The 17,683-nt window shown below is 40.4% G+C and overlaps 1 protein-coding gene across 2 annotated transcripts in view; it reads right to left on the reverse strand.

The window, feature by feature from the left end:
- Positions 1-6,894: 6,894 nt before the first annotated feature.
- The window catches only part of MAP3K7CL (MAP3K7 C-terminal like), a 46,128-nt gene continuing 35,339 nt past the window's right edge, over positions 6,895-17,683 (reverse strand). For both annotated transcript variants that reach the window (XM_049858297.1, XM_049858296.1), the window contains exon 5: positions 6,895-7,914. In XM_049858297.1, the coding sequence (XP_049714254.1) occupies positions 7,734-7,914 (181 nt within the window). In that variant the 3' untranslated portion in view covers positions 6,895-7,733. The remainder of the gene's footprint in view (positions 7,915-17,683) is intronic.

The raw sequence follows: 17,683 nt of genomic DNA on the forward strand, positions 1-17,683 counted from the left end.
ATAGGATGATACTGAGTATTTATTGTGAGGTGTTATGACTGAATTGTGTTCCCCAAAAATATGTGTTGAAATCCTAACCCTTGTACCTATAAGGAAGCCCTGGTGGTGCAGCAGCTAAAAGCTCACTGCTAACCAAAAGAACAGAAGTTCAAATCCACCGGCCACTCCTTGGAAACCCTATGGGGCAGTTTTAATCTGTCCTAGAGGGTCTCTATGAGTCTAACTCAATTCACTGGCAAGGTGTTTTGGTTTTTAGTACCTGTAAGTATGACCTTGTTTGGAAATAGGGGTTTTATTTTGTTATGCTAATGAGGTCATTTTTTTAATGAGGTCATACCAGAGTAGGGTAGATCCGAAACCTAATCACCTCTGAGTTATAAAAAGCAAAATAGACAGAGACATACACAGAGGGGAAGCAAAGACGGACCATGGGATCTACCAGATCTGAAAGGCCAAGAATCGCTGGAAGCTATGAGAAGCCAAAATAGACAAAGAAGGACCTCCCCCTAGAGTCAAGCCCTGAATTCAGACTCTAGCCTCCTAAACTGTGAGAAAATAAATCTCTGTTCTTTAAAGCCACCCACTGGTGTTGGTTGTATTATACAGCACTGGGTAACTAAGACATGGTGTTTGTTTGTTTTGGGGTGTTGTAATGAAAAAAAGAAAAAAAATTTTTTTTTTTTTTAATGCTGTTGTGGAGATGTTTTAATAAAGACAAGTCCTTTACTTTTAGACATATATACTGAAATTTTTAGAGATGAAATGACGTTATGTCTGATTTTTAATGTTGTAGTGTGGGTTTTTTTTTTTTTTTTTAGTGTGGGTACAGCAGTCAACGGTGCTTAGATGAAAAAAAATTAGTCGTAAGTGGAGAGCTGTTGAAGCTGGGTGACGAATATATCTGGTCATCATGCTGTTCTCTCTACTTTCTCAAATGTTTGAAATTTTTCCTAATAAAAAAAATTTCGCATGGATTCCAAGTCCGTATCTTTAGCCGCAGCCATGTTATCATACTCTTAGGGTCATGTATCCCGGTGCCTCTAGGAGTGAACCTCAAAGCTCTGCCAGCACCGCAAAGTCACCATAGCCTTGTCCCTCCCAGTCAGAATTAGAAGCTCTGACCTCCATGCTGAGGAGCACTTTGTCATACTCCAGTGACGGCCATAGAATTACAGTTAGTTATACCGTGTGTCTCTGGAGCTGTGCTGGTGCAGTGGTTGAGCATTCAGCTGCTAACCAAAAGGTCAGTTCAAAGCCATCAGCAGCTCCTTGGAAATCCTATGGGGCAGCTCTACTCTGTCCTACAGGGTTGCTATGAGTAGGAATTGCTGTTTTTTTGGTTTTTTACCTGCCCCTATAGACCATAATGAAACCCTGGTGGCATAGTGATTAAGAGCTCTGGCTGCTGACCAAAACGTCAGCAGTTCAAATTCACCAGGTGCTCCTTGGAAACCCTGTAGGGCAGTTCTACTCTGTCCTATAGGGTCACTATGAGTCGGAATCAACAGGTTTGGCTTTTGTTTTATAGACCATAAATGTCTGGAAAGCACAAATCACGTCTTGTTCGTCTTCATATCTACAGTATCTAGCAGAAAGGCATGTACTGAGTACAAAAAAAAAAAAAATGTTGAATGAATGGAAGGAGCCCTGGTGGCACAACGGTTAAGTGTTCGGCTGCTAACTGAAAGGTCAGCAGTTCAAACTCACCAGCCACTCCTTGGGAGAAAGACGTGGCAGTCTGCTTTCATAAAGATTACAGCCTTGGCAACCCTATGGGTCAGTTCTACTCTGTCCTATCGGGTTGCTATGAGTCGGAATGGACTCAACATCAACGGGTTTGGTTTTGGTCTTTTGAGTGGATGGATAGACAGCTAGGTAGGTGCAGGGACAAACAAAGAGCTGAAAAAGTTAACTTCATTATCGTTGCTCCTCCTCCTGATTTTCCTATTTTTTCTTTTGACATGCTCATACTTCCAGTCATCTGGGCTTGACATCTGGAGTTATCTTCAAACAGAGTTGTCTTTTCAAAATTTGGTTTGACCAATTCTGATTGCCTTATCCCTGTGCTTACAATTCTTCAATGGCTTCCATCACTCTTATGATTAAGGTCAAAATTCTTAATGTGTCCTTCAAGTTGCTTCCTTTTCCTAAAACCTCATCTTGTACCACCCTCTCCTGCCCTCTTCATATTCATCCACATTGGCCTTCTTACAAGCCTTTGAACATGCCACAGGACCTTTGCACATGTCTTCACTCTGCCTAGATCTTCTTCCTTCACCTGCCCTCTTTGTCACAGTAGCCCTTACCCATCCATCAGATCTTATCTTAGTAGTCACTATTTCATGGAAGCCATCCCAGACTCCTCATCTCAATCAGATTCCTTTTTTTATGTACATTCATAAACTGTGTTCCTTTTCTTTTTGGCACTTACCTTACTTGTTTCATGTATTTTTATCTATTGCCACATAACAAATTATCCCAAAATTTAGTTCCTTGAAACAACAAACATTTATTATCTTAAAGTCTTGAGGATCAGTAACCAGCAGCAACTTGGCCGGGTGGTTCTGGCCCATGGTCTCTCATGAGGTCGTACTCAAGATGTCAGCCAGGATTACGGTTGTTTAAAGTCTTGCCTGGGGTTGAAGGATCTGCTGCTTCCAAGCTCACTCGTGCGGCTGTTGGCCAAAGACCTCAGCTCCTCAAGTGCGGGGCTTTCCATAGGCCTACAGGAGTCTCTTCACAACGTGACAGGTGCTTACCCCAGAGAGAGTGGCCCAAGAGAGAACAGTTGAGAAGTCCCAATGTCTTCTATGATCTAGTCTTGGAAGTCATATGCAGTCATTTCTGCTCTACTCCGTTTGTTAGAAACAATCTTGAAGTCCAACCCACATGTACGGGGAAAGGAATTAGGCTCCACCTTTTGAAAGAATTTTTTTGGCATATTTTAGAGCTACTTCATGTAAGTATTTAGGTAAATGTCTACCTTCCTCACTAAGAACCCATGTTCCTACTGTTTATCATCGTGTCCCTTGAACCTTCAGAATGCCTAGCAAAGCATATGAAATTTTTTTAAATTGTGGTAAATATATATATATATATATATATACACGTGTGTGTATGTGTGTGTGTTCTATTGTTTTTGTTAGGTGCCATCGAGCCAGTTCCAATTCATAGCGACCCAACTCACAGAACAAAATACTGCCTGGCCCTGTGCCATCCTCACAATCATTGTTATGTTTGAGCCCATTTTGCAGCCACTGTGTATAAGTCCATCTCACTGAGGGTCTTCCTCTTTTCTGCTGACCCTCTACAAATATACATACCATAAAACTTTCGCCATTTTAACATTCTTCACATGTACAGTTCAGTGACATTAATGAAGTTCATCATGTTGTCCAACCAACATCTTCGTTTCCAGATTTTTCCATCATTCTTAACAGAAGCTCAGTGTCCCCTAAGCAATGTCAGTAAATATTTATTGAATGAATGAAGGAAACCTTGTGTTTGAATCCCAGCTCTGGGAAACATTGTACACACTATGCAACCTTAGTTTCTGGTTTTGGAGAATGGGATGATTACAGCTACCTTGCAGGGTGTTGTAAGAATTAAATAATGCAGCCTCTACAAACATGTACCCCAAAGGGGGGCTCATTAAATGTTGGTTCTCTTCATCTTCCTTGCTCCAATCACACACATAGCACATTCCAAGCCACATAGACTCTACTTCTCATATGCCTTTCCTGTCCCTACTAGTCCCTCGCTGTGGTCGTTAGTTGATGTCCGACTCATGGCGATCCCATGAGTAGACCTGCTCCACGGGGCTTTCAAGGCTCTGATCTTTTGGATGCAGATCAGCAGGTCTGTCTTCTGAGGTGCCTCTAGGTGGGTTTAAACAGCCAAACTTTCAGCTGATAGTCGAGCACTTAACGATTTGTGCTACCCAGGAAGGCTGTTACTTCAACTGCTACTGCTCTAAGATTATCTTCAAGTCCAGCCCTGAACCTTCACTATCCTTTTCAAGCTATTTACTTTGTCCAAACTCCCCCCCGACAACTAGGATCTGGTTAAACTTTCCAGCTTAATTTCTCACTATCCCCTTACATGTAGTCTTGTAAGGGAAGACTACTTACTGTGCCCAAATATGGGCTCTTGCCTTGTGATTCTCCAGCACTGTGACTCTGCTCAGTTATTCCCTCCTCCTTTTGAAACCCTACTGTACACTGTATTTATCTTGTTGTGCTTATATTTATTCTTGTCTTCCAGGAACTAGCATCCTTGTGCTATTCCTGTTACTAAATTAGAAAGCACACTGAGGGTGGATTATGTCTTTTTCCATATGGTGGTTTTATGGTAAGTGTGGTGGAGCCCTTGTGGCACAGTGGTTAAAAGCTTAGCTGCTAACCAAAAGGTTGTCAGTTCAAATCCACCAGGTGCTCCTTGGAAACTCTATGGGGCAATTCTACCCTGACCTATAGGGTCACTATGAGTCGGAATCGACTCAACCACAATGGGTTTTTTGGTTTTATATTAAGTGTGGTGGAGCCCTGGTGGCACAGTGGTTAAGTGCTGCAGCTGCTAGCCAAAAGGTTGGCAGTCGAAGTCCACCAGGCACTCCTTTGAAACCTTATGGGGCTGTTCTACTCTGTCCTGTAGCGTGGCTATGAGTCAGAATCAACTCAGTGGCAACAGGTTTGGTTTTTTGGTTTTGGTATGGTGGGTGTATACATTTTTTGTTGAACTTGAGTTGCTGATCCCTTTTAGTTCTTTATTTGCATTGAGTTAATAATACATCCAAGTTCAGGTACCAGGATGAGATAGAACACCCTCCGCCAAGACCAATGGTGAGAGATTTGACTTCTAGCCATCTGTGACCACATTCAAGTCTACACAAATTGAATGACCACAAAATAGCAAATTCTTTAGTAGAGCAATTGCAGAAGATAGTGTGAGTTGCATTTTCCTTTAGTTCTAGCTTGAAAGCAAGCCCTTCACCCTTTTATAGAAATTCTGTGCTCATTTTGAATGCTCCATAGTATAATTGTTATTGTGAATACCAAGAATATTATAAGTATGTTTAAAGATAGAAAATTCTTAAATGATATGTGTTATATAGATTATAGGAGCCCTAGTGGCACAGTGGTTAAGAGCTCGGCTGCTAACCAAAAGGTCAGCAGTTCAAATCCACCAGCCGCTCCTTGGAAACCCTATAGGGAAGGTCTACTCTGTCCTGCAGGGTCACTATGAGTTGGAATTGACTCGATGGCAACTAGTTTTTTTTGTTTTATTATCTATATACCATTTGCCGTCGAGTTGATTCTGACTCATAGCAACCCCATAAGACAGGGTAGAACTGCCCCAGAAGGTTCCCAATGAGCAGCTGGTAGATTCAAACTGCCGACCTTTTGGTTTGCAACAAGCTTTTAACCACTGCACCACCAGGGCTCCCCACATAGATACATGCAGTGATAAATAAGACTGGTGGAAACTTGTCAAATAAATGAAAAAATGATAACATAAGGTACTCTGCCTTTAGATTTCTCTGACCATGCTATGAAAGTAGATGACATTTTCATGTTTTTAACTGACTAAAAACCTGCTGGAAAATCACACATTTAGGGATGTCTTTGCTTTTGAGTCACAAATATATGTTTTCTGGAAACACACCGCCAAGTTTCAGGCTGAGACTAGCACAAGTATGAAAACTATTCACTCAATGACCCTTTAATATAAACCAGTGGTGTTCAAACATTTTAACCATGTTGTTTTCATTCTGGTAGAGCAAAGATATTTTGGAACTATGTTTCTCTGATCCCCATTTTCTATAAGGGCCATGACTGTAGGTGTATGTAACAGCACATATGGGCATCTAGATGTATGGCCAGAGACCAAAAGCTCGTCCCTCTACTGAAAGGTTGGTAACTTACCCTTCTTCCTCTCATTCCATCAACCCTGGATTTGTGTAAATTTAGTGAATAATCCCTCCTTTGTTTTCATTTTTATAAGTCTTGAGGTTACTCAAAAACAAAGTTCTGCCAGGACAAAAGACACTGCAGCTTTGGTCGAATGTTTAAGCAGACTTAGGGCTAACAGGCTTAGATACATTAAAACTGGAGATAATGTTTTAAGAGCTACTGAAAAGCTTCATGTCACGAATGAGCAAAACAAGGGCCAGGACGCTTCAGGGCCTTGCAGGCTGCGCCACACCACAAGAAATGGGTGGCCCTGCAAGGTGCTTCCCTCGGCTTTGGTCCAAACTGCCCAGTGATGTGTCTAGCCCAGCCTGTCTCAATCTCAGCACTATTTGGGGTCTGATAATTCTTTGTTGTGGGGGTTGTTTTGTGCATTACAGGACGTTTGGCAGCATCCCTGGCCTTTATCCACTCCATACCAGTGGCACCTCACCCAGCCCCCACTTGTGACAAACAAAACTGTCACATTGCCAAATGTCCCTGGGGGCAGGGGGACAAAATCACTCCAGATGAGAAACATTGGTCTATCCCAGGTCATTTTATTATTTTAATCAAGTTTGGTGTTTTATGGTGTCTAGATAAATCTCTCAAGACACAAAGGCATCACATTTAGTACGAGAGCTCCGAGTTGTTTGTGTGAGAAACCACAGACCTTTCCAAAAAAGGGGGCTTCGCTCCTTTCTTAGGACATATAAGGATGCCTGAGAACAATTTTTGACTAGGGTTAGGCAATCCCAACTTTTAGCATAAGGGGGTAAAGAAAGAGGCAAAATACAAACTGACAGTTTTGATCCATGTTTAATGAAAAAAGTTACATGAATAGAAACGGACAAAACAAAGAGATCAATTTGGGAAAATACGGTGATAGAACAAGGGGGAAAAATCATTTTAATCTTCATTTTGCTCACATATTCCTATGACTTACTACTGATCCAAAACGTCTCCTTAAATCCAAAGCAAAGTGATAGCTATAATTTCACTACGTTTTCACGGAAGCTCACCAAGGTCATGCCCAAACGATACTTTTCCATTACCCTTGTGCCCCTAGAACACACGCCAGCAAGCGAAGGCAGAGATGTTGAATGTGAGGAAACGTGGTGTGAAGAAAATGCAGCCCAAAATGTTTTTTATTGCAACAGCAAGTTAGCACTGGCAAATGTGCTTTTGGCACTGAGACCTGCTTTCTTGCTCATTTTTGCATGAGAAAGCTTTTTGGATATGCGACCATTTATCCTGAGTACAATCAATCACGGAGGGATTAAATTTGACTCTGGGGAACATAAATATACACGGAGAAGTTTCTGACAGTTTAGATTTGAGCACATTTGAAATATCAAAGGCATGAAGTTTTAAAATACACAGATGGTGGGCTGCAGTGAGCATTTCGCTAGCTAGTTTCATGGCTTAACTCTGCTCTGCCCATGGTTCTTAGTGGGACCAGTTAATACTCTACTTTTATCATCTTCAACCCTGATGAACAGTTTGATCCTATCTTCCTAAATAAGAAAAAAAAAAATATCCTTGGAAAAGAATTCTGATCTCTGAAAACATATAATGGGAATAGATTCCATTTAATTATCTTTAAATAAAAGATCCTTTCTCTCAGGCTAGAAGCTGGTAAGCATTAAACTCATTATAGGCATTTGCCATGTGGGTAATAAAGAGAAGCTATAATAGATTTTACTCTTATCCCTTGGAAATAAAAATCTTTCGGCCAGCGCACAGCGGGCACCAGCCTCGAAGCTCATGCTGCATAACTTCACGTTAGGATGAGCCCTGCCTCTTCTGGTACTGTATTCTGAGTTTTTCCAGTTGTTCTACACACTGAGACTGAGCCAGCTTCAGTGTCCGGTTCTCCTCCATCAGCGCCTCGTACTCCTGAGCTAGCTGGGCAGCATCCACCTTCTCCTTTTCCGCCTGATCCAGCTTGGCAATGAGCTCCTTTCTGAAGATTCAGGGGGGCATGGGAGGAAGAAGTACCAAATTTAACGCAAAATATTAAATTACATAGTCAGAGCACAATGGAAATAAAACATTCTCATTTTTACCACCTCTGCTTGCTGCCAATAACTTATTTTTCCAGCTTCACAAGTTTGCACTAGTTGCTGTCAAGTCGATTGTAACTCACGGCAAACCCTTATGTGTCAGACTAGAACTGTGCTCTAGGGTTTTCAGTGGTTGGTTTTTCTTCAGAAGTAGATTGCCAGGCCTTTCTTCTGAAGCACCTCGGGGCAGGTTCAAACCGCCAACCTTTTGGTTAGCAGCAAAATGTCTTAACCAGTTATACCACCCAAAGACTCCTCACAAGTTTTAGATTCCTTTATTTTAAGTCTAGCATCTCTACAAAAAAACAAAACCAAAACCGTTGCTGTCTAATTGATTCTGACTCAAAGTGGACCCTATAGGACAGAGTAGGACTGCCACATAGGGTTTCTAAGGAGTGGCTGGTGGATTCGAACTGCAGACCTTTTGGTTAGCAGCCGAACTTACCAGACACACCCAAAACACTACACACACGCAGAAAGCCCAAAGTTCCTTCAAGAGTCAAAAAAAAAAAACACAAAAGTGATCTTTTTAAGAGTATAACACATTATAAAAATGACAATTTAAGAAAAAAGCAGAATCTTTTCATAATTTTTATAAGATGCTGCCTATTGTCTTGTAGGTAAGAGAACTATAGTGTGTGCCCCTTACCTAATCTTCATCCTCTGAAATTCAGTTGTTATCTTCATTTTCCTACTTCTGAGCTTAACAAATCTTTACTAGGCGTCTTTGAACTAAAGAGTTCCAACCCCTTCCTTAGAGATGCTATTCTCCATGTGTTTCCCTGGTGGCGCAGTGGTTAACTGCTATGTGCTACAGCTGCTAACCAAAAGGTCCGCAGGTTGAATCCACCAGCCACTCCTTGGAAACCCTATGGGGCAGTTCTACTCTGTCCTATAGGGTTGTTATGAGCCAGAAACAACTTGACAATAGGTTTGTTTTGTTTTGTTTTTCCTAGTCCTTACATACACATTGAAGCCCTAATTAACAAAAGGTCCTTGGTTAGCAGAAGCAGTTTGCATTTGACCACTAACCAAAAGGCTGGCAGTTCGAACCCACATAGCAGCACTACAGAAGTTGAGATATTCCTATGTACGTGTGCTTTTATAAACTACATACATATGCTACCATACTAATATATTTTGCATATTATAAAACATATCCAAATTTAGATAACTTAAAAGGGTGAGATGGAATGCCAAAATTACAGGGTGAGTGTTCAATGAACCAAAAACCAAACCTGCTGCCGTCAAGTGGATTCCAACTCATAGTGTTCAATGAGGAACAAGATATTTTCATAGTCTCAAAGTATCTCCCCACAAATTACTTATTAAGTGCAAAGGGAAAAGTGTGGAGAAGCCTGGTAAATCACCTCAAACAAGTGATCAAACCTGACATCACAGTCATGGGATAAATAGGTATCACAGGCAGTGAGAAGAACACAGCGTTATTTCTGTGGCATTCCTGCCACAAATGCATAACTGGGATCTACTCCTGAGGAACACCAGACAATCTCGAGCTGAGGGAAATCATAGCCTCTACTCTTAACAAAGGTTAAGAGCTCTTCCGGATTTAAAGGATTGTTCGAGATTCATAGGACTGTTCTAGATTTAAAGAGACCAAAGAGAAATGACAATCACATGCAATGTGTCATCCTACACTGGGGGGAAAAAAAAGAGCTATGAAGGACATTACTGGGAAATTGAAGCAATTTGAATATGGACTGTAAATTAGATAGAGTACTGTATCCATTATCACTGCAACAATGGCTCAAACATACCAACAATCATGAAGATGGTGCAGAACCGGGCAACATTTTGTTCTATTATGCATAAGGTCGCCATGAGTTGGAGCCCACTAGATGGCAGCCACCAATGACTATATCCATGCTAAATTTCCAGATTTTAACCATTGTTACCAGGGTTAAGTGAGAGGATGTCCTCATTCTTAGAATATACTCACTGCCGTTTTTAAGTGCAGTGGGGCATGATAGTGTGTATACAGGCAGTCCCTGGGTTACGAAGGAGATCCATTCCTAATTGTGACTTTAAGTCTTTAAGTCAAATTTACAGGTAAATTGGAACAGGTGCATAAGGTTCTTATTTAGTCTTACTTTACTGCAAGAAACAGCTGGAAGCCTTCTTAGTGACTTAAAAGCTACACGTGCGGCAAGTGAAGATGATGGCGATGAAGACTTTATTGCAAGTAAGGGTTGGTTCTATCATTTCAAACTGAGGGCAAATTTATATAACATTGAAAGGTAAGTATGAGTTGTCTGTAAGTCTGATGTTCGTAACCCAGGGACTGCCTGTATATGTATAGATGTGTATATACGAATGCACATACAGAGAGAGAGAGCCACATGCAAGCATGCAAGTGGGGTCAGGGAAAGGAGAATAAAGCAACTGGGGAAACTTAAGAATTGGTGAATCCAGGAAAAGGATATATGGGAATTCTTCATATTATTTTTTCAACTGTCCTGTAAGTTTAAAATTGTATCCAAAAAAAAATAAGTCATACCAGAAAAAGGATACAAAGAAAATTGGAATAAAAGTTGTAGTATTTTGTTCTGCACACAATAAATTGCCTTGCGTACCCCTTTTGGTGACCACTGAATGAAGTCAAGCAATAGGGGAAAAAAAAAAGTGCCCAGTCAAGGACAGGTAGAAGAAAACCAGAAAAGCTGATGTAACAAAAAAAGCCCTTTTGGGCTCTTATTGATCTTTGGATCCTCTATGGTGTTCAGAACATAAGAGAGACAGACAGATAGCTCCAGTAAAGTGGACTCAGACTCTTGACGACCTTATAAAAGAAATGTTCCCCAGTCCTGAATCATCCTCACGGTCACTGTAAATAACAAACCAGTTCACAGCCCTGGATATAAGTGATAAGAAATCAAAGATTTTGTTTCCGGCTGTTTCTTATCAGCTGTGTGTCTCTTTTTCAGTTAAATGAGCATGTTAAGTTTCTGTTTTCTCATCTTTAAAATGGGCTAATTAATGACACTTGCTCCATCTACCACATTCTAGCCACTTACAAATATTAATTCATTCCTCAGGTCATCTGTTGTAAAATTGTAGCTTGATGTACCAGAGTTTAATTATACATTGCTAATGGTTGAACATAAATATGTCTATATAAATAGGTCCTGGACAGGGAACAACGGATATTTTGACAGTTTTCGTTGAATATGTGTATAATTACTTATCAAATGCATGAAACTAATTTATTAAACTATCACTTGAGTCATTTTGATTCCAGCAAGGGAGAAATTATTATTGACTTTCTCTGATGTGAGAACACTGGACTAGAGATTCCCGATGATTCCATTTAGTTGTAAAATCTGTGATTTTATGATTCATTAGCCCTACCAGTCAAAACTAATTAACAGATGACTTTGGGAGTTTTAAGCAAGTTCAGATAAGGAACTAGGAAATTAGCCATTTCCAGTACCGCCAACTCTCAGACCGGGATTTGAAAGCAAAACTCTATTCCACCTGAATTATTCGTATGACGCAGTCAATTTAAAAGAAAAAAGTAGAACAGGAAGAGATGATTCAGATGGGCGGAGGATTTCAAAGCATGTCTTTCGTATACTTATAAAGGTTTTATTAAGCAATTTCTTTAAAACAGTTATATGAGGAATTTTATTAATCAACATTCGATTATTCCATTTACTCTTTAAACTAGGCTTGGGGCAAAGAGCACTAAGCATTTAATCAGAAGCTAAGGTCTTGTTTCTCGCTGTTCCTATCAGTTGTGTGACTTTTTCAGTTAAATGAGCACTTTAGATCCTTTTCTTCTCATCTTTAAAGTGCGATAAGTAAAGATCTTTGCTGTCACATGGGCTTGTTGGGAGGCTCAAATGAGATAACTGAGGGAAAAAAACAGCTCAAACTGGTGAAATGTAAAATATAGGTTTTTTAAAGCAGAATTATTTATGATGGCCATATTTCTACAGCCAAACAGATTTTGTTCGTGTTTTTTGGCTGACCCCATAAATCCTATTTGTTTCTGAGGTAGCTTATTCTTCAATTATTCATTCAGCAAGTATTTATTGGAGGTTTTGTGTGTTGCCGTGATGCTGTGAGCTATGCTATATTTCAGATACCAGCAGGGTTACACGTGGTGGACAGGTTTCAGCGGAGCTTCCAGACTAATCAGACTAGAAAGAAAGGCCTGATGATCAATCTACTTCTGAAAATCAGCCAATGAAAACCTTACAGATCACTGATTGCTTTGGCCACGTCATCAGGAGGAATTAATTGGCAGAGAAAAGGCATTGTGTCTGGTAAACGAGAGGGCTAACGAGGGTGGGGTAGACCCTTAGTGAGATGGATTGACACAGTAACCATTGATGATGGACTCAAATGTGAAAATGAACCCAAATCCCATTATCTTACATGGAACGCCTATCAGACATCTTGAGAAAGAAAGGATAGAACTTGTCCCCACATTACCACATATAACCTGCGAACACTTGGGGACAAAGATCTCTGTTGACTATTTCTTTATGACGGTGGAGACCTGACTTCTGGAAGGCTGAGTAAATATTTAAGAAAAATATCCTTGGAACATGAAAATGACGTTTGGTTTTCAATGTTTTCTAGCCATGGAATCCTTTTTCAAAGAAAATCTTACAATGAAGTGAAGCAAATAAAACATATAATTGGACCTTCTCTAGTTGATTCTGGCACAGTCCTCTGCCCTCCTTCCCCACTATCCTTTGAGGGGCTTCTAAGCACATAGTTTAAGAACTTCTGCCCTTGGGGACTCTCCTAAAAAAACAAATGTTTCTGGCTAAATATAGAAATTTTCTATTATTAGAAATTTTAGAAAAAATCAAATGTCATGATTAAAAACAAATCAAAGCAGGGCTAATTTTAGACTAATTTTATAAATTGTGTGTGCTCCTCTTTCCCCACCCTGCTGTTCCCCTAGATGAGATGTTGCTCGCCCCTTCACCATATTATCTGTTTCAGAAAGACAAGAGAAGATAGGTCTGCATGGTGATGTTATCTCCATATAAAAACCCTCTTTAATGCTTTGTCTGAAGCCCACCAAAAGCATACAGCATTTTTTCAACTCAGTAATAAAAAGACAAATCATCCAATTTAAAATAGGTAATAGATTTGAATAGTCATTTCTCCAAAGAAGATATACAAATGGTCACACACATTGCCATCGAGTCAATTCTGACTCATAGTGACCCTATAGGACAGAGGAGAACTGCCCATAGGGTTTCCAAAGCTGTAATCTTCACAGGAGTAGACTGCTACATCTTTCTCCTGAGGAGCTGCTGGTGGGTTTGAACAGCCCGTCTTTCCGTTAGCAGCCCACTGCTTAACCACTGCACCACCAGGGCTCCTCACAAATGACTGTAAGCACTTGAAAAGATGCTCAACATCATTAGCCATCAGGGAAATGCAAATGAAGACCTCAATGTGATGCCCATCCACTTAAAAAATAAAACAGTTGCTTTGAATTGATTCCTACTCAGAACGACCCCATGTGTGTCAGGAGTAAAACTATTCTCCTCAGGGTTTTCAATGGCTGAAAAATGCCAAATAACAAGTGTTGGTGAGAATGTAGAGAAATCAGAACCCTCATACACCACTGGTGGGAATATAAAATGGTGCAGCTGCTTTGGAAAACAGGCCGGCAGTTCTTCAAATGACTTATCATAAGACCCAGCATCTTCACTCCAGGTACATGTCTAAGAGAACTGAAAGCCTCTGCTCACACAAATACGTCTACATGAATGTTTATTTCGGCGTTATTCATAAGAGTCAAAAAGAGGAAGCAGCCTAAAAGTCCATCAACTGATGAATGGAAAACAAACCGTGGTATATTCGCACCATGGAAATTCAGCAATAAAAAGGAATGAAGTACCATACTGATTCAGGCTCCAATATGGCTGGACACGGAAAACACTATGCTAAGTGAAAGGATCCAGTCCCAGAAGACCACATTATTAAATGATTCTATTGTTATGTAATGTCCTGAACAGGCGAATCTATGGAGACAAAGCAGATTAGTGGTTGTTTAGGATTGGGGGAAAGAGGAGAGTGACAACTAAAGGGCACACGGTCTTTTTCTAGGGTGAGGAAAACGTTTGCTGAAATTGATAGCGGCGATGGTTACATAATTGTGTGAATACACTGGAAACCACTGAATTGTTTTAAAAAAAAAAATCATCATAACGTTTTTCAGCCTGACTTTTCTCAGAGTCTGTCTCTTTGTCTGACATTCTAAGTCACTCTTCTAAGCACCTCCGCCCCTAGCACAGCATTCTGGAACAGAACAGGGCACAGGGTTTCTCCTTCGAACAAGGTAAAATACTCTCTGTGGAGCAAAGCAAATTTTATGGCCGATCAAACTGTAGTTTAACCATATACTTTAAAAAAAACTTTGTCAGGCCCATAAAACCAACAACAATACATGTAGCTCAACCATATATACAAGACCAAATGGGCACACCAGCCCAGGAGGGCAAAGATGGGAAGGCAGGAGGGGACAGGAAAGCTGGATGAAAGGAAATGAGGAACCCAAGGTCGGTAAGGGAGAGCGTTGACATGTCGTGGGGTTGACAACCGATGTCACAAAACAATATGTGTTAATTGTTTAATGAGAAACTAATTTGCTCTGTAAACCTTCACCTAAACCACAATAAAAATAATAATTTTTTAAAAGACAAATATTCTTAACCAAAAAAAAAAAAAAAACTTTGTCAAACAATTTGGTGATTTCAAAAGCCATAAAACATCTATATCCCACTTCCATGATTTTACAATATATACACAAAAAGCTATGTGAGCTATGTAAAAACTTCTATGGCAAAATAGTTTGTGAAAAAGGTGTGCTACACATTCCATGTTACTGTGTATGCAATCATATAAAAACACCAATTCATATACAAAAGGCCTAGAAAGAAATCTGCCAAAATGACAGTAGGAGTTCTGTAAAGGTATCAGAATTCTTGGTCATTTTTCAAAGCTTTCTATAAAGTTGTCTTTTTTTTTTTTTAAACAGCAGAAAGAAAAAAGTTTCAATAAAAGTAGGAAAGGGCAGCTCCTACATCATTAGCTAACAAGCAATGGTTCTTTAGATTCATCCCATGCAGTTTAGAGTCCTAGAAAATGTTTTACTGCCTTTATCCATTCAACAGACATGATTTAAAATAACTGCATCAACTCTTCTTGGTGCACAGCCTCCAGGTCTCCCAAACATGATCCAGAGAGACCCCCTCTGGAGACGAGAGAGAACTTCAGCTTAGTCCAGACTTTAACCTGTGCCTAAATGATTCCCATAGAGGAAAACCCTCTTTTTAAAATACTTTAGTTAGCATCTCTCTTTGTGTCTAGCTTATACTAACCAATCACCAGAGGCAACATTATCAGTCACACATTATGAAATGTTGAGAAAGACAGTCTCACTAGAATCACCAAAAAAAAAAAAAAAAGAGTTAATTTCTTGGATCAAATCCATTTGGCCCAATTTGTCTTGGTTAAAAACAAACAAGAAAAAACTGTTGCAAAATGAATTTCTGTTCCAGTGAGGTGCTGAAGACAATGAGCACTATAAACTTTTGGAGGGCCAACCTCATTTACTTCTTAATATAAGATGTAACCACACTTCTTAATTTAAAAGTATATCTCGGTAGCACTTTATTGCTGATATGGACTCTGTCTTTTAAAAATAGACCATACAAACTACAACTAAAATAATGTGTACACAGTATATTACCCTGGTAGTGTTGTGGTTAAGAGCTTTGGCTGCTAACCAAAAGGTTGGCAGGTCAAATTCACCACCTGCTCCTTGCAAACCTTATGGGGCATTCTACTCTGTCCTATAGGAGCACTATGAGTCAGAATTGACTCAGTGGCAACGGGTCTAGCTGCTTTTTTTTTTCTTTTTTTGGTATAACCAGCCACTCTAAATAACCCTCACCACATTGATCATCTACCGTATGAACAGTTCAAAGACAGGTGTTTCAGATACAAAGCAATGTTAAAGGGTATCCATGTCTGTGAGAAGTATATGCAGTCAGAAAGATAGGACGTGAACTTAAAAAGATGCCAGTGGATATTTCTTTGATCAGGAGAAAAGTTGATCACTGTGGGATGGTTGAGACGGGGAATTGAGCTAAGCCTCCTTAAGGAAGGGTAGCATTTGGACACGTACAGAGGAAGAATTGTGTGTCCTAGGCCTAGAGCTTGGTATAAGGACTGAGGCTGGAGTGTCTTCTCCGTGCCCTGGGAAACTATAGATCAGTATAGCTGAAGGCAAAGGATGAGACAAGCAAGTTCTACAGACAAACAAGGCCATCCTGGTATAACCTATTGCGGTCGAGTTGATTCTGACTTCTAGTGACCCCAAAGGATAGAGTAGAACTGCCCCATAAAGTTTCCTAGGCTGTCATCTTTACAGAAGCAGACTGCCACATCTTTCCTTCCATGGAGTAGCTGGTGGGTTCAAACTTTCGGTTAGCAGCCAAGCACTTGACCACTGCACCACCAGAGCTCCGTATACTGGGATGGGTCTTGAAATCTAGACCAAGAACTGGGTGTCATTTTTTTTTTTTAATTGTACTTGAGATGCAGGTTTACAGAACTAGTTTCTCATTAAACAGTTAGTACACATATTGTTTTATGACATTGGTTAACAACCCACAACATGTCAACACTCTCCTTTCTCAGCCTTGGGCTCCCTATTACCAGCTTTCCTGTTCCCTCCTGCCTTCTAGTCCTTGCCCCTGGGCTGGTGTGCTCCTTTTGTTTCATTCTGTTTTATGGGCCTGTCTAATCTTGGCTGAAGGGTGAAACTCAGGAGTGACTTCATTACTGAACTGAAAGGGTGTCTGGGTCCATACTCTCAGGGTTTCTCAAGTCTGGTCTTTCTTTTTGAGTTAGAATTTTGTTCTACATTTTCCTCCAGCTCTGTCCGGGACCCTCTATTATGATCCCTGTCAGAACAGTCAGTGGTGGTAGCCAGGCACCATCTAGCTGTACTGGACTCAGTTTGGTGGAGGCCGTGGAGAACTGGGTGTCATTTCATATCAACAAGAAACCCTTATATCAAAGGGAGGTTAGTTAGAATATTGCATCAACCAAACTTGAGGTAATAAGGGACAAAACGCAAATGGTAGAAGTGGGAAGGGAGAAAAGGGAACTTGAGAGATTTCAAGGAAAAACAAAAGGATGTGGCCTTTGCCCCATATCCAGCCAACTATTTGTGGAGAAAAGAAACAGAGATAATATCAAAGGTTCCAGAAAAGTCTAAAGTGTAGACAGATTTGGAGAGAAAATAGGGTGGGTTCTGCAAAAACATACATAGGCGTATGAGTAACATCTACGTTAAGTAGGGCGTCTGGCCCCCTTGGTGGTTCCAACAGCTTGAGTAAAGTATTTCCACTAGCAGGCCAGCCTGCTCACCTCTAGCCATTGACCCTACCTTTTCTTATCTTAGAGACCTGGTGGTGCAGTGGTGAAGCTTTTGGCTGCTGACGAAAAGGTCAGCAGTTCAAATCTACCAGACACTCCTTGGAAACCCTGTGGGCAGTTTTGCTGTGTTAAAAAGTTAAAGAATCACAGGATGTCTGGATTATGGATCACTCACTGAACAAAAATTTATTCAGCATCTACAGGCCACCTACTGTGCTGCACTCCACA

The sequence above is a fragment of the Elephas maximus genome, chromosome 18, assembly GCF_024166365.1.
Source record: "Elephas maximus indicus isolate mEleMax1 chromosome 18, mEleMax1 primary haplotype, whole genome shotgun sequence".
Classification (NCBI taxonomy): Eukaryota; Metazoa; Chordata; class Mammalia; order Proboscidea; family Elephantidae; genus Elephas; species Elephas maximus.